The sequence below is a fragment of the Vitis vinifera genome, chromosome 9 (assembly GCF_030704535.1).
Source record: "Vitis vinifera cultivar Pinot Noir 40024 chromosome 9, ASM3070453v1".
NCBI lineage: Eukaryota > Viridiplantae > Streptophyta > Magnoliopsida > Vitales > Vitaceae > Vitis > Vitis vinifera.
In genome coordinates this window covers 11,059,338-11,082,952 of record NC_081813.1, presented here as the reverse complement: position 1 = coordinate 11,082,952, position 23,615 = coordinate 11,059,338, and the positions used below count along the sequence as shown (strand labels likewise).

Sequence of the window (23,615 nt, the reverse complement as noted above, 5' to 3'; positions counted from 1 at the left end):
AATTGACTTGTTATTATGGAAACTATGTTTGGTGTAATTAGAAAGTATTTGTAGACATGTTGTATTATGATATTACCTTGGATGGTATTTAGCGGTTGTTCTACAATATTTAGTACATTCTATACATTATTCCCTTATTAACACTTTCTTATTGAATTTCTTACATGCGTCGTACCAAGATTCATTCATATTGCTAATATTAATGATTGTTATTGTAAATGAGTAATGTGTTTTCTAGAAGATTAAATACTTTAAAATCAAGTAACAGTCTTTGTATTAGATCTGTAATGCTAATGTGCTTTGCTTAAACAATTTTTGTTAGAGCGATAAATTTCCCTTCTTTAGACCTCTGATCGAGTTTGCCCTGTATAATAGTTTTAATACAAGTATTAACATTTTTTTAGGTGAAGTTATAGTTATATAGCGTGTAAAGCATACCGATCTTTCATTATTTCAAATTGATGAAAATTTGGGTTGATATGGATTATGGTAATCGATAATGTTGACAAGGAAAACTCACCTAACCAATAATAATTATTTATTAGTAGTTTATATGATAGAAGAGAAACAAAAGAAACAAGAAGAATATATAACATGTGATTTGTCTACATACCTTCATATGTTGTCAATTTTGCTTTTGATGAAGCAATTATTGGTTGGTTGGTTAGCTTCTAATTCTTCTAGTAGTTGTCTTTCATATGAAGTAAGATTCCCTTCACAATGTTAGGATGATAGTATCCTTACTTTTAACACATGAGAATAGAATATTATTATAAATGTTAAATAATTAAGATTCAAAAAATGAAATAATTTGTTTTTTCTAAAGTTTTTAAAAAGTAGTGCTCTAAGTTGACGAGGGTGACATTCCGACTATAGACTTCAATATCAGTTCCATTTCTTCTCATAGGAACAATTGCATCAACCTTGATAAAGACATCTAATATGCCTAAGAGAGAGGAAGAGAGAGAACATATAAATGTAAAAGGAAATTTGTTATAATGTGTTATTCTAGCATCATAAAGTTTAATAATCATTATACACACACACACATACCAATGAGATTGTTCGTTGGAGTATGATATTCTATGTCCTTGAATTCAATGAAAGAAAATAGAGCATTTGATATGTCAATGCCAATTGCAACCTTTTCCACTTGGGTATGAACAGACAACATCAACTCAAGGTTTTCATGTATATTTAAGAAGTTGGTATTTACTTGTTTTACCCACTCATTTGAAATGAGGTAAGTCTTATTTTTCGGTAGAATTAACTCATAGAAAATTCAAAGAAATCATTAATTGCTTTCTCCACTATAAAAGCAGAATTTTGTGGTATGCTATGAGACCGGTTTTCAGGCATTTTAGTTAATGAACTTCATCTCAAGACTTTGAATTTTAGATTCCATCTCAAAGCCACTGAGAATTTTATGTGATAATTTCGTTGTAGTTTTCTTCTTTGAAAACAAGAGTTCAAGCGTACCAAAGGCTATTGACATAAAATATCTTATTGTGAGGGAAAGAGTATAGAATCAAATGGTGTCAATTGAACACATCAATACCAACTTAATGATTGTGGACCCTTCAACTAAAGCATTGAAGCAAAAGACCTTTAAGGAACATTCTTGTAATATGGGTCTTCATAGTTTGTTAAAGAATTTTTTTATTGAGATACTTTATTGTTCATAATGATTCTACTCTATCATGTTTTTATTATATGCACATTTTAATGGAATAATATTCAGAACAGAATTAATATGTATTTAACATTAAAGTTGGGTCATTGAAGTTTGTGGATATAATAGAATTATTTTAACCAAAATTCTTCATTAAAGGTTGTTCAAACAAGAAAATTACTAATATTATGATGTATATTTGGAATTATATTAAAAATGTAATGTCGGACCACCATAATCCATATTAGCAGTTTGTTTGTTCAAGCTATATAATTTTGGAATTTAAAGTAATTGTGATTATGGATAACCATTTAATGAATTTAGTAAAAATAAAAAAAAATTTAAAAAAACTAAAAATCGTTGTTACAAACCAAGTGGGAGAATGTTAAAACTAAATTAAAGTGGTCTTAACAACCACATTAAGTTTTCTTTTCTTAAAATTTTTTGATTCATTTTCCCATAAATTTGTTATGAAATCAAATTAGACTTATTTTGAAATTCATAATATTTATTAAGGGTAGAAGAACTCAAGACGGTTATCAGAAGAAATTCAAGACAGTGACTTGAAGAACTTCAAATCATATTGAATTTAGGAGTGTGAATTAAGATATATTTTCTTCATCATATCCTAAATGTTATTTTTAAAGTTTGATATTAAACACTAAATGAAACTTGGAAAAGGATGGGGGTTTCTCCAATGATATATGGAAACCAATCACATCTTCCAACAAGTTTATGATGTTTTTGGATGATTGAAAAAAAACAAATGAAGGGGGTGTGGGGTGTGTGGAAGATATTGCAGGATCAGGATCATATTCACAGCTTTTGTGTATAAGAAAAATTGCCCACAGTAGAAACAACATGGGACAGAAATAGCCAAATGTACATTAATTATTCTACAACTTCACTCTCATGATTGCTTACACCACCACTCATATATATGGAGCTGTTTGAAACCTTGGAGAGCCTGCAGTTCCAATCTCTTCATGTAGCTTTCTATGCCCATATCATCTCTCCCATCATCATTACTTTATATTTGCAATGAGGTACCAACAGCCTTCTTCTCCGGAGCCTATTCTAAGAATTGAAATGATGCTGCAGACTCAAACGGATAGCATCATCAGCCCACTCCAACTCATTCCACCATTCAACTTCTCCTTTTATTTCTTTCATGGAACATGCGCTTTGGAGGGTGATAGGTAGCTTCTTCAGAAGATTGCACTCAGTCACTACAAGTTTCTCCAGCTGTGGCAATGACTCCTCTCTGAAAAGGGATGTCAACTTGGGAAGATTGTCCAGTTCCATTACTCGTAGCTTGGGAAGAACAGGTTCTGGGGCAGAAGTCCGCCTTGAACTAGGAATAAAGAGCTCATCCAAATTGTTGCAGCTTCTTACCTTGATTTCTTCCAGATTTTTTAATGTTCGGATGAAACCACCATAAGAAAGAAGGTATTTTAGTTTGGGACACCAGGTCACTTCCATTACTCTTAGCTTTGAGAATCTTAGTCCAAGCTGACTAGTTAGTTCAGAAATGGTTACCAGCCTTGTGAGACCACAGAGATGAATTTCCTCTAGATTTGGTAATAGGTCGCAACGAGCACCATATCCTCCTGTTGGCCGTAACCTGCTGCCAGAATTCATAATAGTAAGTGCCTTCAAACAAGAGAAGCAACCAACAGCACTCTTCATGCTCTTAATGGTTATGGCCTCTAGCAGATGGTCTAATCCCTTGCAACGATCCAAGAGCAGAGAACTTGCATTGGTGATTGACCATCCAATCTGCTTTCCCGAGAGATCGAGGCCCCTGAGAATTACTTGTCTTCCGTCATGTTCAGTTTCTTTGTGAATTTCATGAGTGGTTGAACCCATATGGAATAGGAATCGGTTCAATTTGTTCATCCAGTTGACATCTTCCAGAGCAGGACATGAAGTACTTTCCAGCCTAATGGATAAATCAATCAATTTCTCAAGGCATTCAAGCTCCTCAAATGATGCTTGTCCCTCTTCCACCTTTCCCTTCACACCCCATTTATATTCACTATCTGTCATGTCTAGAACCTCTAAACTAGACAACCCAGCTATAACTTCAGCTTGAATGGTTTTCAGGTGGATAGTGCGTGATAGGTTTAGCTCCCTTAACTTCTTCAATTGCTCCATCCCTTCTGGCAATTCATTGATCAGAGTAGCACTGCAGTCAAGTACTTGTAATCTACAGAGGCTTCCCAGTGGGGGTAATTCTACCAGACGAAGGCACCCCTTCAAAAGAAGAGCTCTAAGTTGAGCAAGCTGCAGAATGGAAGAAGGCAGCCTCTGGATCTGGGTTCCACTCATGTTCAAGACCCTCAGTGCTTGAAATCCCAAGAGAAATCCTTCAGGAACTTCCTGCAGGGGGAGATTACCTTGTAGTAATAAAGTGGATGCCTCTGAACACCCTATAGCATGTTCAGGCAGCCTTGTTATTTTGTTAAACATGAAAGAAACTCTCTTGAGAGGCTTTGATAACTCAACCTCTGAAACTTGACCAAGTCCAACCCCTGATTCAACAAGGGATTTACTTCCATCCTCCAAGGTGGATGCAATCCATTTAGCAACGTCACGAACTACATCATGCATTTTCACGGTGTCCTTATGGTCACCATGTTCCAACAAACAACAGTCCTTCAGATTTTCAATTAAAGCAATCCCCCTGTTTTTTACATCCTCACAGTTTTGTTGCTCATTTATGAAACCTTCGGCAAGCCAACATTGTACAAGCTCACTTATTTGGATTGAGAAATCCTCAGGAAATAAAGAGCAATAGAGGAAACAAGACTTGATGCTCTCACCTTGCAATGAGTCATAACTCCACTTCAAGGGCTTGTAAACCTTATCCTCGATCCCTTCGATGTTGTATGGTACTGATCTTCGAAGCTCGTTCAATGCATCCTTCCATAGCTCTACCCTTGTCTTCCCCCTCATAGATGTTCCCATGATGATTATTGCCAAGGGTAACCCAGCACATTCTCCAGCCACTCCTGCTGCTAATGGTTTGATGTGCTTTAATGTGGCTACCTCCCCTGCATTTTGGCAAAACAATTTCCAAGCTTCTTCATGGTTGAGGACATCCATTTTAACTTCAATGTCTGTCTTCATTTCCCGACAAACATCAAAACGTCTAGATGTCAATATGATCTTACAACCCGCGTGAACTTCAGGCTGAGGAACTCCCAAAGCATCCAAATCAATTCCCTCCCAAACATCATCCAGAATGAGGAGAAATTTCTCCTGCTCCAGTCTCTGGAACAACCTACCAGCCACAGTCCTATTGCTTCCATTCATAATCAGCCCCAAATCCAACCTCTCAGCAATTTGTGTTTGTATCTTTTTCAAGTCCAGCTCCTGCGACACTGTAACCCATATGACAATCCTGAAAGGTTGCGCGGACGAAGCATTCCTGAGCTTGTTGTTCAAGTTCTTGATGAGAGTAGTTTTACCTACTCCCCCCATGCCCCAAACACCAATCCTCCTAACCCCATCATCGTTCAGCAGATTCATTATTTTGGCTAAATTTTGTGTTGCTGTTGCTTGGTCTTCAATTGGTGCTGTTGGGATGTACTCAGCACTTTTTGGTATTCGATTTGCAGCTAGCAGGCTGAAGCCCTCTTCCTCCAGTCTTTTCACCTCCTTGAACCCTTTCGCCAGTTGCCTACGGTGCAGACAGCAATTCAAGAAACCCCCACAACATTTTTCATGGTTGGCTGCTACAGCTTCCTGAATCAAACTCACCTCATGCTCAATCCCTTCAACCTGTTTAAGCCACTCAGTTGCTTCAATGATTGTAACCAATTCACCCTCCATTTCCACATTATTTCTCAAGTCTGTCAGGAGCTTCATCTCTTTTTCCAGATCATTAAAATACAGCCTGGAATTCCTAATTCCAGAAGAAATGAAGCCATAAAGATGTCTACCTACGTCTGCAAGTAGTGAACCCAGCACAGAAGTCACTAATTCCATGGCTGAGCTTTGGTAACAAGGGAAGCTGAACACTTTGAAGGCTAGAATTTGCAGAAGAAATGAAAGTCTTCCCGGTCTATGAGGGATGACAGCTAAAGCCGAAGCAAGTCTTCTTTGAATATTCATATGTTATTGGATTGACTTCTCCTTGATAAGATCATAAGAGACAGAGGGTTACAGCTTAGTGAAGTTTCCTTGACCATTCTCATTGTTGCTTAAATACTTTGATTATTGGACACTGGAAAACACTTGGTAAGGATCACTATTTTCTTCACCCTATGTTTGGTTAGGGGAACTAGTAAGAAAAGAACAAATTGTTCAGGATTTTTTCATAATTGATTTTACTATAGAAAATATTTTTCAAAAATTAAATATAATTAAAATTACATAAAAGCTTATATAATTTCAAATTATTTAATTTTTATATAAAATAGTTAAAATAAATTAAATAATTTAAAGTAATATATAAAAATAATTTATTAATTTTAAATATAATTTTATTTTATTTTTCTACTTTTCTTTTTATTTTCTTTCCCTCTCATTTTTTCCTCGATTTTTTCAAAATTTTACACTAACCAAATTTTCCTAGTATGTCTCTAGATGAGTAAGGTGAATGGGGTTTTTATTCATTGTGGGTGTATTTTGGAGGGTTTGGTATCCAAAAGTATGACCAATCAAGTTGTGGCACACCTGTCTTTAGGTGTCATTGCTTTTATTGTTGTTAGTTTGTATTTTGGTCTTATTCGTTGGTACCTTATTCTCATTTTTCTTTCTAGGGTGAAGATGAGAAATTCAATGGATATTGAATCAATATCTTTGGAGGGGGGTTTTTTTTTTTTTCACATAAAACAAATTTTGATAACTTGTTTTGAAAATAGGGCGTTTTTTATAATATATTTTAATTTTCTTAATTTTTCTCTCTTATTTTTTGGGATCTATTTAAAAAAATAATTGCATAAAAAATAAAACTTTATATATAAAAAGTTATTTTTAAGAAATATTTAGAAACATTAAAAAAAAAACATATTTCAAACATTTCAAATTTTAATAAAAACTTGTGTTTTAGAAAACATTATAAAACTATTTTTTTAATCGTTTTCAAACATACCTGTTCGTTTGAAAAGTACTTTTGAAAATAGTCCTATAATATTACGTAGGACTAAATTTTTTTTTTTTTAAACTTGAAATGTTAATAACATGTTTTTTATATTATTAAATATTTTTTTTAAATATTTTTTATTTATGGTGTTTTATTTTTAATTAATTTTCATATTTATATAATGATTTTTCAAAATAATTTTAAGAAAATAAGTGAAAACAATTGAAAGCAAGTAAAATATGTTTTTAGAAAACGCTCTAATTTTTTGTTTTTTATTGTTTAACATATATATTTTTTTATGCTTAAAAAAAACGAGAAATTTTTTTTTTTTTAAAGCTATATACTTAGTTTTTTCCTATTTTGAAATATGGTTAGATGACACCTAAACGAGTTCGATATAAGGGTGTAAGCAAAATTGAAAAAATTGACAAATCGATCTAAATCAATCAAAACCAATCAGTTTTCAATAATAAAATAGGTCAATTCAATTTGAGAATTTTCAAAATCGACCTATCGGTTTGCTTTTCAATTTCCTTATCTCCTAGCCTATAAAAACCGAACTAAATTTGATATTTGCTAAGTTTTTTGTTTTTTGTTTTTATTTTTTTATTTTTTTATTAGATTTTATTAAAATAATTCATTGTTTTTATATATGGTTAAATTAATTCTCAATGCATGTAATATATTTTTAACATCAAATACAAGTGGGTTTCAATTAATTTGAAAAACAAACTAGATTTATGACTTAATATAAACTCCAATTAATAGGCTTTAAGCTTAAAATAAACACAAATTCACAACTAGGTTAAGGATTAAAAAAAAGGCATTGAGTCGAAACAGAATTCACAAAAATTGAACCAAAATGACCTTAAAAAGCTTGATTTGGTTCTGTTTTTCACTCAAAATCTAATCAGTTCGGTTTTTATCACATATAAAACCGATTATATCAGTTTGGTTTATTTTTTTACCCAAAAACCGATTGAATTGATCTTGTTTACACTCCTTATTAGATACATATGATATCCTTGGAGTAGCCAAACACAAGACAATCAGAAGAAATGACCAAACATCCAAAAGCAAAAGTTAAGAAGAGCAACAATTTCGAAAACCATCACGCATCCTAAGATCTAGACTCATGTGTCTTGAGGCTCCAATTTCTCACCTCAAGGACAAAACAAAACCAGAAAAATAAAAATAAAAAAATAAATAAGAAGAGTAAAGTCAATAAGGCACGCCTCATCAATAAGGCGCATGTCTTGGCTAGCAAGGCGCTATAACTAGGCAGTGGTTGCGCCTTGAGCCTAGCCTAAGCGCACTTAATGCATGCCTTTTATGGGAGTTCTGCTCAAAGCTTGGTAGGGATTTTATGGGCATCTTTGCAGATTGGTTTCTGATTTCCAGGAGATTACAGTAGAATAAACCTCAACTCAATTCACATAGTGATAATAAAAGTCCTCAAGTTTCCTAAGCATGCTGCCACACTTGACCATAACATGGTATATGAAAAACTTTGAAAATTTGTTGAAACAGAAATCTTGATTGACAGTCAAATACTGATTACTTACAGTTGTAGTTGTATCCTACAGGACAAATCTTGATTCTCTGCAACAATTTTATGCAAAATAGTAACTGAAAAACAGAGGTAATACTGTTTGCTTTGCATGTTCCTCTAGGAAGCTTAAGCTTACCAACTAGACATCCATGGCACAGGACAAAGGCTCCTCTGGTCCGGTAGGAAAGAAACCAGATGGTTACATGCTGATGATCTTGAAAACAACACTCAAACTAGGACATCTATCTTTATGAAAACCCAAAAAATTTATCTGAATTCTCTTCAAATCAACCACCTCATCCTTTATACGTCCTGCTATCACTTCAAGCAACAACCAACCCAAAATGTAGCCTTCCAATCATCACCAGTCCTTAGTTATTGATAAGTAATTCTGCTGCTCAGAAAGATTTCTGGATAATTCAGCCCTCTATATGCCCAAACATCCTCTACTTTGGCCAACTAGGAGCCGAAAACTGGCACAAAAGGATGATAGTATACAATGTCAAGCAATTTTATTCAGCCAAATAATCTTATACAACGGCAATGAAAACAGATTTTCTGGTTCAATAATAAAGATCTCTTCTTGCTCCCTTCAAGAACTAACTACAACAAACTAAACATCCATGGCGCAGGAGAAAATCCCTCTGGTTATAACCTGGAAAAAAACCAATTGGTAGTATTATTTTCCTTAATGAAGGCCTTGAGAAAACCATCCTAGCTACAAACTTGGCATTCACATCAAGACATCCTTTGATGTTGATCTCCCTCAATCCCTTGCAGCTCCTCACTATTTCCTTCACTCCTTTTGTTGACACTCCAGAACAACCCCGCAAGTCCAAATGCAGGAGCCAAGGACATGTCTGTCCAACCATTACCAGCCCTTCATCACAAATCCCCGAACCTGCTGCTTTCAAAACCCCCAATTTGGAAAGTTTTGAATCTGCACCAAAACTCTTAACACCTGCACAGAAGTTTACCTCCAAATGCCTAACATCATCACAACTTTTCAAAATTTCTGCAATGCCTCCTCCTGTAATACCAGCACAAAAGCTCACATCAAGCAGCTGCAAATTTGGGCAGACAGATGCAAACTTGCTAAGAGAGTCATCGCTCATTCGCTCATTCCCAGCCAATTTCAAAGACCTGATTCGAGTATTCTTCACTAAATCCACGACATGATCCTCTTCCCCTAGATTTGTTCTCTCCATTTTGATTTCTGTGAGTGAGGAGCAGCTTTTTGTGAGGATAAAGAAGGTTGAATTGGTCAGCTTAGAGCATGCAGCAAGTTTTATAGAGGTTACATTTGAGAGATACCCAGACAAATCCTTCATACACTGGTCGGTAAGGAAATATGCCCCACAAAGGTCTAATTCACTCAGAAATTGGTATGCATGCAAAATCGAAGAGATCCCCAGTAATGTGAAATTCTGGCAATGGGAGAGTGCAAGCTTCTTCAATGGAAGATGTTCTTTGGCAATGGAACAAAGAAGGGCATCAGAAATAACCATACTCGAAAATTCAATCGCAGATAAAGCTCTGGCACAAATGAAGGAATTCTCAATGGTCTGCAAGGAAGACCGGAAAAGAGAAGAATTGAGGTCCAGTCGATTCACCGAAACGGAAACCAAGTTGGCACTATTAGAGATGGCAAAACCTATACCGTTCGGGGTCAGGAAACAGCAATCGTGGACTACAATTTCTCTCAGAAACACACAATTCGACGATAAAGCAACAAGGGATCTATCAGAAATAAAGTAATTACCGGAAACGTCAATCTTCCTCAACTCCCTTAACTTTTTAGACATCGCCTCAATCCCAGCATCTGTGATATGCCCTTCACTTTCCCCTGTTTCTTCGAAAGTGGGATAACTGATATCCAATTCTTCAAGCCATGGCAAAGAATTCGATATCTCAATCAAATCCCCATCGCATAAACGCCCAAACTTGTAGCATTTCAGAGACTTCAAGCTCTTCATCGTGGAACCCAGTTGCCTAAGACCCTCCAGTGGAGCCGATTTCTGCTTGGAGAGATGGAGGGACTGAAGGCTCAAGTGGGATCGGGCAATTTGGGAGAGAAGAGCATCGAGGTCGCCGCAAAATTCCTCAGCGACTATGGTTTTCAGGCGCTGGAACCTAAGGAGGAGTCTTGGAAGGACCGAGATAGTGTGAGGAGAGAGGGTTAAGGAAAGGAGAAGTGGGTTGGAGAGGGAGAGAAAGCTCTTGCAGACAAGAGAAACGGGTTCCAAGAATTGATGGTGGTGGCGATGGAGGTGATTGAATATGAGTTCCCAACATTCGCTTGGCAAATCGACACATGTGTCCTCCATTGGAGAGAAGAATTTCTAAGGAATTGAGAAGAGAGAGGCAATTTGAGGGAGACGTGGTGGGGATTTACGGGAATGGAAAGATGGCTATGTTCCAACTTGCAATGAGATGATTTGCTCTTGTGATTGGCAAGGAGGAAAATTTCTTTGTTTATTCGGATCACACTTTATTTTGAATTCAAATTCACCCCATTTGTAAGTTCGCTTTGGGATTTGCATTTATTCCTTACCATAATAAACAAGTGGGCTCCACCAGTCTTGCCGCACTCGTATGCTGCGTAATTATTTGACTTGAGAGTCGTTAACAATTTCTTATGGTTGATTTCAAAATTTAAATATTAAAAAAAAAAATTATTTATCTAATATAAAATTATATAATTGTATAGATACCAAAAAAAAAGGTAATATTAGATGTTTTAGACATCAGTCGGTTTTCACTCATTAATTTGAAAAATAAAATAAAAAAAGAATTCAATATTTTATAAATCGGATTTATATTTATTCATTTAAAAATATTTTAAAATATATGTACTTATTCATAAGTCCGTTCCTAAAATACCGGATAATATTAAATAAACTTATCAAAAAATTTTTAAATTAAAAAAAGGATTCAAACTTTTATAAATTAATTTTATCTTCAATCATTTAAAAATATTTTAAAACATATGTATTTTTTATAAGATGTTTATTTTCTGAGATACCTTTTTTATTTGATAATGTTAAATAAACTTATAAAAAAATCAAATTAGAAATAGGAATTCAAACTTTTATAAATCAATTTAAAAATATTTTAAAATATATATACTTTTTCATAAGTTAGATAGTTATTTCTTGAAATACTCTTTTATTTAATAATATTAAATAAATTTCTTTATCATTTTAATTTGATAAAAATACCTTACAAATAGACATATTATAAATTTTTATTATATAATATGAGATTGTGGAAAAATTGTCCAAGATCCTTAAGAAAATACTTATAAATTAAATACAATTAAAACCAAAAAACTTAAAATTTTTAAAAATAAAATATTGTCTCTCATTGTATTTCCAGTTATTTCTCGATATCTATATTTTAGTTTTAAAGTTTTTTAGTTTTAATTTTTAAAATTTCTTATTTTATTGATATTAGTTCTCACGGTAAAAAAATAAAAATAATTATTAATGGGCGATAATAACTTCACAAGTAAAAAGTACTCAAGAAATAATCATTCGACTTATAAAAAAGTGACTGTATTTTAAAATATTTTTTAATAAATAAAGATAAAATTGATTTATAAAATTTGTGATAATTAGTGAGTCAAAACCTAATTTTCCCAACTAATTTTATAGGGAGTAGTAGTTAGCATAGAGGAGTCTTCCATAGATGAAAAATGATTGATAGGTCACAATTCCAAAGTGTTTCATTTAAGTTCTTTTTTGACATGTTTTCTTGCAAAACTCATATAAACCGATCAAAACACCTTATATTGTGAAAACATGATATATTGAGTGCTTTTGTGCATGTAAGGCCATGAGTTTGCATAGTTTAACTACAATAATAATGAGAAATTTCAGCTCCCACCTAACGTACTGCTAGATCTTAGCAAGGAAAGTGATAAAACTACACCTAAAGCATGAACTAATGAGAAAAACATGCTTCAATTTTTTAGGGTTAGTAACCTTTAATCAGCTCATATTATTCTATAAGAGAGAAGTATGTCATACTAAGTAGTAGAAATGGATCCTAAAGTTTAACCGAAGCTCTCAATTCTTAGTCTCCTTAATGGCTGTGGACCCCGCATCTCGGCTCATGCGCTTCCCACTTGATGGCAAGCTCGATTTTTATTTTGAAAAATGATTTTATTTATTAAAAGAATGACTTGGAGTCGCCACTTATTTTTGTTTTATTTTTAAAGGGGTAAACAAAATAAGAAAGAAAACCCTAGGTGTGACTCCTTGTTTTGGAAAAGGTTGGTCTACGAAAAATCGGATCGGGTTCGGAGGTTAGGTTACTTATCGGGAAGGTACGGTAAAGACCGTAGCACTCCTTTAAGTCCCTAAAGACGGGTCTCTACTAATAAAATGAAGCAATCATGACAATTAATTAATCGAGCATGGATACTAAATGATTATCACTCAAAACAAAATAATTGAATGAATAGGAGAGACAAATAATGTACCTAAGTGATGAACTGGTTTACTTTAATGAAAACAAATGTTATCAATTAAACACAAAATAATCGTGTGTGTATCATAGAATAGTGTAAATCAATCACATATAGCAATCAAATCAATCAATCCACCAATCGATCATAAAATCACGCGTGTGGGGCCCCCACCAAAGCCTAATCTATCTTGCATTAAAGATGAGTAACAGTTCAGGAAACTTGGTCGTCATTATTGTCGGAGTTTGCCTTTTGATTGTGGGCAGAAATGGATCTGGCGAATTGCGAGTGTCTGACGAGCCAAGCTATCCGGGGAATTTGAATTGTCGGCTGCGGATGCTCTTTGAGTAAGCGCTATCAGAGGATTCGGACATGTCTGACCGAGGAAGTTGAATCGCCCTCCTCTCCCATTTGGCGTTAGGCGCCGGATGTGAAATATCCGGAGAAGGTGGAATGTCGGTCGGACAGAATTCCGGATGTGAGATATCCGAAGAAGGTGGAACGTCGACCGGACAGAATTTTGGATGTGAGATATCCGGAAAAGGTTGAACGTCAGCCGGACAGAATTCTTCCCCGGGTGGAATGAGCTATGCCGCGCGTCGCAAGGGGGACCGTCTGCATGTGCAAGGGAGAGAGAGCCACGTGACATTTTTTAGGGAGGATCCCATAGGTAGGTGAAGGTTTAGAGAGAGAAACTGGTTTGGTGGTATGGTTAAATGGGTGTACACATGGGTATGGTAGAACATGGTTATAAGTAGCATGAAGGATGGGTATGGGTTGTATGGATATAGAGGCTTGGGTGAGTGGTTTTAATGGGTATGTGAATGAGTGAAGGATAGTATGCACCCGTGAGACTCCATGTAAGTGAGGGAGTGGGATGGAGAATGAATGAGAGGAAAATGGGTATGGTGGAGGATGCTTGATTCTTGTAAGCTTGAGTGAGGAAATGGGTATGGATGACGCGAATAGTGAAGAAGGCGTAGGCATGTAGTAACCGTGTTATTCATCATGAGAACATGAAGCCTTTGCTTGGACAAGTTAAACTTTTCTCCATGCACATGGGTCATTTACAAGGGAAAAAAAAAACGAGAGCAGCAAAGAGGATCAAAACATAGCATATATGTGCAGATAATCACATTCAACCCAAAACCATCTTGTGGCTCTTGATGTCCACAGCAAACCAACAAATAAAACCCAAAAACTATCAAGAAACAGGATAGATCTCTTGAGAATATACAAAATAGTGCGGAAATCATACCTGGATCGAACTAACAAGCTCTTTCCCTGCTCTCTGCGACTTCGCCTGGGCCTCCTCTCCCATTCAACTCCCCCCCCCCCCCCCTCCCCCTCCCCCACCCTTTTTTTTTTTTTTTTTCAATTGCTCTCCTATTCCAGCCATCAGCCCCATCTCCATTCTCAACCTTCACCATGGCGAGGTGGTGGTGCCTTTCACCACGCGTCCCATGCATGTGCCGTTGGTAGCCGTCCCCCACCCCTAAAAAACGAAAATTTTACTCCTCCCCGGGTGGCCTGTTAAAAGGGGTCTACAATGGCATTTCCAAACTATCATTGGGTGTTAATTTTACTAGCTTCCAACTGTATTTATAATCTTTAACAACCCCCACCAATTTGTTGCTATACTCTCATCTACATGATTATGATACACTTTTTCATCTCTTCTTATTTTTTATTTTTTTAACTTTTTCCCCTTTTTTATTTATTTTTAGTGGGGTCTAGAATGTTATAGTTTCTTCCTATATGGCTTGTGTAGTGAGAATTCACTATTGCTTCTTGACCAATCGACTCAAAGCATTAGGCTTGCAAGAACCTTGAAAATGTCACCCCTTAGGTTTCATCTCGAGCTTAGGCAAAAACAATAACATCATACAAATGATAAACTTCACTCATCAACCCACATAGTAAGCATAGAGGTTGATGACTTCCAACCAATTTGCTTAAGGCATTAGTCTTCCAAGGATTTTGTTAAAGTCACCTTTTAGAATTGCTCAAGCTTTAAGACAAAATTTCCATTTCACCCACTTTTTAGTTTTTTACTTTTTTTCATCATATTTTCAATAAATTTTCACTTTTTTCTCACATTTTTCTTCTCTCATAATTTACAAACTGTCCCTACTTATATATATATATCAATGCAATTCAAGTGCACAAGAGTCTAACAATTCACAAGTCAAAGGTGTAAATCGTCAACCTACAATTAGAGCTTAGTGTACATGTTGCATGACCAATGTAGCTTAGAATTTCATTCTTAGGAAAACAAGAGATATTTTGCTTCAAGTTAACCATAGGATGAAAAATTACTACCTAGAATGACAATAGCTTCTAAAAAATATAAACTTATTTTTGCATCTAACAATTTAATCAAATTGTTTATTTATTTTTTTCATTTTCCTTCTCTCCTCAACATAAAATGAATATTGTCTTTAATGTTTGAAAGGGAATGAGAAATATAGCATGATACACAAAAAAGATTGAAAGGGAGAATGAAAAGGATTATTACCTCTATTAGTGAGTAAAAGAAGTGAAAAAAGATACTAAAAACTCGTTCTTGGCACAACACCTTGCAAGCTCATCATTTTCTCCATGATTGCAATCCTTGATTCTAAACTCACACATTAACCAAAAAAAACTTGTAAAAAAAACTATCAAAGATGTCAATGGAGAAAATCCTACTCTATATCTATTTTTTTTCTTTTTTTTTTGGTGGCAAATGTTTTAAATCAACATTTTTATTTTTAGGCAATCAAAAGTATGGTAAATATAGGTCCAAACGTGGAGAGGTAAGTTACCCAATGGCTTGGAGAATATGAGATTTGTAATCCCATAGTTTCTCCACAAAAAGGGAAGATTCACCCTACACTATGGGATGTCTTCTTTCGCTATTACTTTCTATTTTGAAAGTGGGTATGGGTTGTTTAAATTGGAAGTATGCAATAATTTTTTTTCTTTTTTCTTTTGGAGCCTCAAAACTTGTTTTCAAAAGTTTTTTGGCTCCAAGGAAATCAACTTGGTCTTGGCTATGAGAGCCAACATATGGCTCAAGTAGGTTAAAGACTATGAATTCACTATTGTCCTTGCCCATTTCTTGTTCTATAACATAATCTATGCCTTTTTGGTCTCTTTTTGACTTAATGGGAGATTGACTCACTCTGTCTTGCTCTTAGGTTTGAGAGAGTTCATTAAAAGTAGTAAGAGACTCTATTTCAACAAAAACAGTAACATGATATAATTAAGTTTCTCTAGGAAAATATGTTTTTGGTAAATCTTATTGAAATAAATTTTCATGCAATTACTTTCCAAATAAGAATTATTTTCTTAAAAGTAGTAACATGATATAACATTTTAATTTCATTACATATGATATAAGTTTCAATTTACTATTATACTTTTGCATTATGATTTATTTAGCATTATGGCCTAATAACTTGTATTGTACATGAATTAAGTGAATTAGGAGTTATACGGAAGATTCAAGTCATGAGTTTCTTACACATTGATTCATTAGTTCACAGTTAGTTCATGAACTTAGGCAATCCATCTAATGTCACAATTTACACTACCTTTTAATTGGTGAGATGACTTATCTTAGTTGTCTGGATTAATGTGCTAGTGTGTTGGTTATACATTGAATGGGACCTACAGAGAGTCATGATTAATGGCTATCGAGTTGTTATAACTTCTCCAAGCTACTATATTGCATGGGTTCTTAACCTTGAGAGAATATTATGGTAATCTTGAGGTCATTAGTTACTATGACCTATGGGTGAAATCCTAAAGTGATCATATATTCCTTATGGTTGAGGTCATATATTTCTTATTAGGATAGAACCCTCCAAAGCATGATATGATGTAACAAAATTTGGAATTTATTATTTATTAATAAATTTCTAGTTTCACGTTTATTTATCCTCATTCCATACATTGTACTTTATGAGTGTTTTGGCTTGCATCTCTTCCATTATACATGAGTTGGGTGCATAAGGATTTTCATGGAAGATCCAAGTCATGGGTTCCTTACAAATAGATGACTTGTTCAAAACTAGCTCGTGAGCTTAAGTAACCCATCAGAGGTTATAATACACTATCTCTTAATTGGAGAGATGACTAATCTTGGTCATCGAGATGAAATTCTCATAGTGAGTACACTAGTGTGTGTAGTTACACATTGGACATGACCTATGGTGAATCATGACATAAGGCTACCAGGTAGTCATAACTTCACTAAGTTGCTATGTTGTATTGTTTTTCAACCTTGAAAGAATATTGAACTTGTGTCGAAGTTAGTAGTGGCTTTGACCTTCGAGTAAGATCCTAAAGTGATCATATAGTCCCTATGGATTGAGTTATCGTTGATGGAAGCTGACAACGATAGGTATTTTCAATAGAGGCACCATCACATCTCATGTGATTGAGATATTGTGTCCCCTTGAATGATCCTAAGGAGATGTGTTCATGTAAACTATAGTCATAGTAGTTCTTCAAGTGAAACTTAACATAAGCTTTTTGTGAGTTGACATATGTCAGATGATCACACAATAGGAGAATTAATAACTCAAGAATAGTAGAAGTAATCTTGAGAAGCTAATAGATTTCACTTTGTTCAACTACGGATGCTAGTTCATAAAGAGACTGTATACAACAGATAGTAGGTCACAGATTTGAGCACTTAGCGTATCGTAGTTATTTACATAAGGTACTGGAGTGTAGTTAATTTTTTATAATGGGATGTTGAATCAGCTTCAAAATTAGATTTTGAGAGAACTAGTATTGTCATATAGGTCCCAATAGTCCTCACTTGAGTTTATATAGCTTGTTAGCATAGTTTATGAGGGTTAGATTGACTCTTAGTTCAGTTATATGCCTAAGAGCGTTTTGGTAATTTCATAAGATTGCATATGGGTTAGTGAACAATATCTTTGGATTGAGTTAATTGATTAATTGGACAATCCTGTTAAGTTAATTAATAAATTATGATTTTTTTTTTTTGTCTAGATTTAGTGACTTTAAGTCTTTGGTGGGCTTAAGTCACTTAAACCCAATAGGGAACCTATAAATACCTCCTTAAGGGTTAAAGTTTTAAGTTTTTGTCTTTTTCCACCATCCACAGAGAGAGAGAAAACCCTAGCCTCCACCTTCCCAAACCCCTTATTGTTTGTGTGCTAATGAATAAGGAAGAGCTATTGGCTGGAAGATCATGGGTAGATGAAACTTCCAACGGTTGCAAATTTGTTCTTCTTTGAACGAAATTGATTTGGAAACTTCTCATTCTCAATAGATGCACCATGATATCTCATGTGTTTGAGACAATATGTCCCATTGGATGATCCTAAAGATTTTATGATCATATAGTTTATGATCATAGAAATTTCTTAAGTGGATTTGACATATGTCCTTTATAGATTAGAGCATGTTAGTTGATCATGATATAGGAGGATTTGAGATTCAAGGATTGAGAACTAATTCTAAAAGGTTAATTGCTACTACTTTATTGGATTACGAACATTGGTTTATGATGCACTTGCATGCAATGGATATTAGATCACAAACCTGAGTTTTCTATCTTGATCTAATATCATAGGATTCTAGAGTGCAATTGACTCTTTTTAAGGGAATATCAAGTTAACTTTAGAATTGGATTTTGAGGGGGCTAATATTTCCTTATGGGTCTCAATGGTCCCTGCTTGAATTCACACTCTTTGGTGACCCATCTTTGTTTATTTTTCACTCTAACCTTGGAACACTAATTCTCCTACTTTATGTAGATGATATACTCCTCATAGGTTCCTCTATAGCTCCAGTATCAACCTTCATTCAACTTTTGAGCTCTGAATTTGCGATGAAGGACTTGGACCAAATTCATCACTTCCTTGGCATCGAGATTTCTCAAACATCTGATGGTCTTCACTTATCCCAATCTCACTATGCTCTTACTATCCTTGAGAGAGCCAATATGGTCGATTGCAAGCCTATGAGTACACCTCTTGAAGCCAAAACCAGGACATCATCAAATGAAGTCTTGCTAGAAGATCCGAGTTATTTTAGAGGACTTGTTGGTGCTTTACAGTACCTAACCCTCACGAGACCAGATCTTTCATACAGTGTGAATAATGCATCACAATTCATGCATGCTCCCATTGTTGTGCATTTAAAAATGGTTCGGAGGATCTTAAGATATGTCAAAGGCACAATTGACATTGATTTGCATTTTACTTCCATTACAACACTTGATCTTTGTGCTTTCTCTGATGCAGATTGGCCAGGTTGTCCAACCACACGATGATCCATCACTGGATATTGTATGTTTCTTAGAGGAAATCTCATCTCCTGGTGTGCAAAAAAACAACATACAATCTCCTGGTCGAGCACTGAAGTGGAATATCGAGCCATGGCAAATACAGCAGTTGAACTCACATGGATGTCATTTATTCTTAAAGATCTTCACATTTCGTTGGCATCTACACCAACTCTCTATTGTGATGACACAAGTGCTCTTCACATGACAATAAATCTAGTGTTTCATGCTCGTAGCAAACACATCGAGTTGGATTACCATTTTGTGCGCGAACAAGTTGCACTTGGACTTCTCTTCACTCAACATATCTTCACTGAAAAGCAAGTAGCAAACCTCTTCACCAAACCAATGTCAAAGGCTGCACTCAGTAACTTTCAAACCAAACTCTGCCTCCAACCCCGACACAGTTTGAGGGAGGGTATTGGCATAACCCAGCATCTTGGCGTGAATTGTGGGACTCAAAGGAATGATAAGGTTAAGCATAACTATGGAAGTGATAAGGTTGACAACTCCCACAATTCATGCTACAATAGTGGAGAGACATTGAAAAATGAAGGAGTATCAATGACAACAACTTCAACCCGAAATGGTAGTTCGACTAGTTAAGGAAATCTCAACAAATTGATTGAGCAAATCCCGGATTCAAAATAGAGCATATCTTGGAGTATTCTCGCAAAGCATATCTCGGATCACATCTTGGAATGTTGACGCAGCATATCTCAAAAACAAAATAAACACTTCAACCCGAAATGGTAGTTCGACTAGTTAAGGAAATCTCAACAAATTGATTGAGCAAATCCCGGATTCAAAACAAAGCATATCTTGGAGTATTCTTGCAAAGCATATCTTGGATTATATTTTGGAATGTTGACTCAACATATCTCAAAAACAAAATAAATCAAATCACTCTTAGATAGTCTTGGATTTTTTGCTACCAGTTATATGGACTCTATGTAATATGTTTTTAGATTTAATGTAATTCTGTTATCTCGGTTTTTTGTGTTTAAATAGAGGACGTGGTCCTCTGTATGTTGCATCCTGGAAATAAAAAAAGAGTTACATCTCCGGTCGTGTTCACGTATACAAAAGTAGACTTATTCTTTTTTTTTCTTTCTTTTGTTTTCAAATTTTCTTCTCCAAGACGGGTCTTTCCCTGAATCATTGGGGACTTTATAGAGCCTCTCATACTTGAATCGATGTTTTGGGACTTACCCTCCGATGAGATCGACTTTAGTAAGGGCTGTTCGTGTTTCCTTTTTAGGCGATCGACCACAGGAGGTGGAGGTGGCAAAGAAAACTGCTCCTCCAATGGAGCATCCTCAAACGTGATTAAAAAGAGGCAAGGTGTCGGTGAAATCAACCCTATAGAAACGAAGGAAGCGTATAGCTGGGTAAGCTTTAACAAAAAATCTTCTGGTCGCGAATACCAACACCAATCCTTAACCAATTGGTAATCTCGACACGTTGAGATTCATTAATTTTTGGAGCTTCAGTATCCTTTATCTGTACATACCACCCAATCCTCACATCATCACAAAAATCAACAGAAAGGAAAAGGAAAAACAAATCAAGGTGAAAACGAGCTATACCTGGAACACAATGAACCCTTGGAATGCGAGAAAGACCAGAAGGTTCAGAAGCCCTAAATTCCCAATTTCTAGACACCATAATAATACCCTTATATAAATCTTAATTAGTTGAGGGTGCGCTAGTGATGAGAACATTCATGCCAGATCAAGAAGAAAGGTACCACTCATGTGGAATACGAGACCTCTTTACATTGTAAATATATAAAACATCCCTAGTCGAAATATCGAGGCCTTCCATGTGATCTAAAACTACTAATGACATAATTAGCCTCACAGTATTAATGCATAATTGATTTGGGGCTAACCGGAGGTAACACACTATATTTCTGAATATAGGAGGAAGGGGTAGCCTTAACCCCGCCTCAAAGTAACTCTTAGGCAAGAACAACGCGCCGACAATAGGACTTTCGATGGCAAGGTCAGCTTCACCATCTTCTACAAACTAAATGTCGACTGATAGCGGTATGTTAAACTCAGCCCTGAATTCCTCTGGTAACCCAATCACCATCATCTTCTTCCCTTTGTTAGACTTAGTCACGCTGAGAAGAAAAACCACTAGAAAACGACATTGTAAATAAAACCCACTCACAAAGGAGCAATTCTCATTGGGGACATCACAATAGGTGACAAGTCTTGGACATGGAGGGACATTACAGTAACCACCCTGAGAAGGAAAGATGGCCCTCAACCTTGTGTGTTGTTAATGATTAAATGTTGAAAATAGCCTTAAAAAACTACCGGTTGCAATTAATTCGAAATGGTGGAACAAGCCCTAAGTCTTTTCAACAAGCAAAAGACTCAGGGGCACTTTTGCAAAAAATGAGCACCCCTTAATATGTCATTCAAAATACATCCAGTTATAATCAAACACCTAAAACACGTTTGTCTAAAATAAGCACCTACTTAAGGCCCAACTCTTATAACATACATGAAAAGGTCAAACTAACATTTAAAAACGATAATTACCAATCCTTAACATTATCCTAAAAGGTTGCAGCCCCATGTGAAGATCACGTCATGAACCTAGACCTTCATGAAGACTATAAAAACACAAAAGGCTGCAAGAGCAAAAACAAGATGAATTAAGCTTTTTCTCTTGTCTTCAGATAAGAAATTGAAACTAGAGTGAAACTTGAAGTACTTCATATGGTTGTTGCCAATGAACTTTCCATTATTGCAGGAATTGAATGCTCTTTATATCATCTTAGAAAGCTGAAGAAGAAAGAACTAATACCAATATTTTAAATCTGTATTTTTCTTTTGATTCTGAAGGTTGAACAAAGAGGCTTAAGTACAAAGTTATTACCAAATGGGTTTCTAACTAACTAAAAGTTTAGTGGTTATGTTAATGGCATGTGTAAAGTAAGCCCTAACAGCTTCTGATTAACTAATAAAGCAATGGATCCTAATCATTACTCTTTACATATATATAAAATATATTTTATCTCTCCTAATACTCTCCCTTAAAACGAGTTTGGGTGCTTATAATAATACTCAACTTGCGGTCAATAAGATGAAACTAATTTTTCTTAAAAATGCATGTTGATTATGGTTGCAATTTGGTTCCAATTATATTAACTAGACTCAAATTTTCTCTCAAACAAAATGTCATTCAAATTTTGACAGATATACAACTCATTTAGATATATAAGACAACCAAATAATGCCTCTAAGATGTAGGATATGTGGAGATAAAATGCTCATCCATGGGAGACAAGTGAACCATTACTCAACACAAATGTCTGAGTATGATCATGGAAATATTTGTGCTACCGTTGAAGAAAACCTTAAAAAATACAGAACTACCTCATTACTAAGAAAATATTTGAGTTTATGATCAAGATCCTAGATAAAAAATTTGTCAGCACACAGATATATATATATATATATATATATTGGTGCTTGATATCTGATGTTGGGAATTCGGATAATGTAGTCCAATAATGTTCTCTTGTGAAGTGGTGATTGATATGTTCTTGTTGTTGCACTAAGGCCTATTAAGAGCCTACCTCAATCATGCCCCTTCTAATGATTAAATGAGTATTTGATAAAACTTAATACTTATTATTTAATGATTTAAGTTAATTTTAAGTTAAATTATTCTTAAATTGTTAACTTAATTTTTATTTTTTATTTTTTATTTTAATTATTAAAGTTATTTGATAAAGTTAAATTAAAATTTATTCTAAATCATCAAATTGATACCGTTACATAATTTAACTAATATTTATCCTCATTAATTTTGAGTTATAAATTTATTTATAAAATATTCATATTTAAAGTATCATAGATATATTAAATAATTATAAAATATTTTTATAAAAAATGAATCATGGATGTGGAATTATAATTTAAAATATACTTATTAATATAGATAAATAAGATAAAAAGTATTTAAGATTAGATATAAATTAACTATTTTAACTTAATACTTAAAAGTATTTTTAATCTTAAATTAAAATATTAAATTATTTTATTAAATATATTTAATGTCTTAAATTAAATTATTAACTCATATTAAATCATTAACTTGATTTACCGGACATTTTTTTTGAAGTAAAAATTGAGGCATGAATTAGCACAAAACTCAAAGTTATACTCTGTAACATAAAGAAACTGTGTTTGGTGTTATTTAATTTATTTTGGGGGTGGGAAAGGGGAGCGGTTCTACCAGAACCGGCCGGGTGGCCCGGGTCACGCTGTTCGATGCTGCAATAGTATGATATTCAATTATTGGGCTTTGTGCATGGATATATTATATTATTATAGTTAACGGATGCTTGACCTGTTCCTATTGAAATTAATGAATTTAATAATTAAACAATATTTAAATAAATAAAAAGAAGTCTAGAGGGAGGAAGACAGAGGAAAGTTGTAGCTACCAGTTTGAACCTAAATAGTGAATCAGCAGAGTCTCAGACAATCCAAC

At 34.6% G+C, this 23,615-nt stretch overlaps 2 protein-coding genes across 2 annotated transcripts; both read right to left on the bottom strand.

Moving 5' to 3' along the window:
* Positions 1-2,466: 2,466 nt before the first annotated feature.
* LOC100254285 (disease resistance protein At4g27190-like) lies at positions 2,467-5,790 on the bottom strand. The gene has a single exon (XM_002273276.4). It carries the CDS (start codon positions 5,663-5,665, stop codon positions 2,750-2,752), a length of 2,916 nt encoding a protein of 971 aa, XP_002273312.3. The 5' UTR covers positions 5,666-5,790; the 3' UTR covers positions 2,467-2,749.
* Positions 5,791-8,281: 2,491 nt separating this feature from the next.
* Positions 8,282-10,825, bottom strand: LOC100259408 (F-box/LRR-repeat protein 3). The gene has a single exon (XM_002273249.5). The coding sequence runs from the start codon at positions 10,641-10,643 to the stop codon at positions 8,916-8,918; it is 1,728 nt and encodes a 575-aa protein (XP_002273285.1). The 5' UTR covers positions 10,644-10,825; the 3' UTR covers positions 8,282-8,915.
* Positions 10,826-23,615: the final 12,790 nt, after the last annotated feature.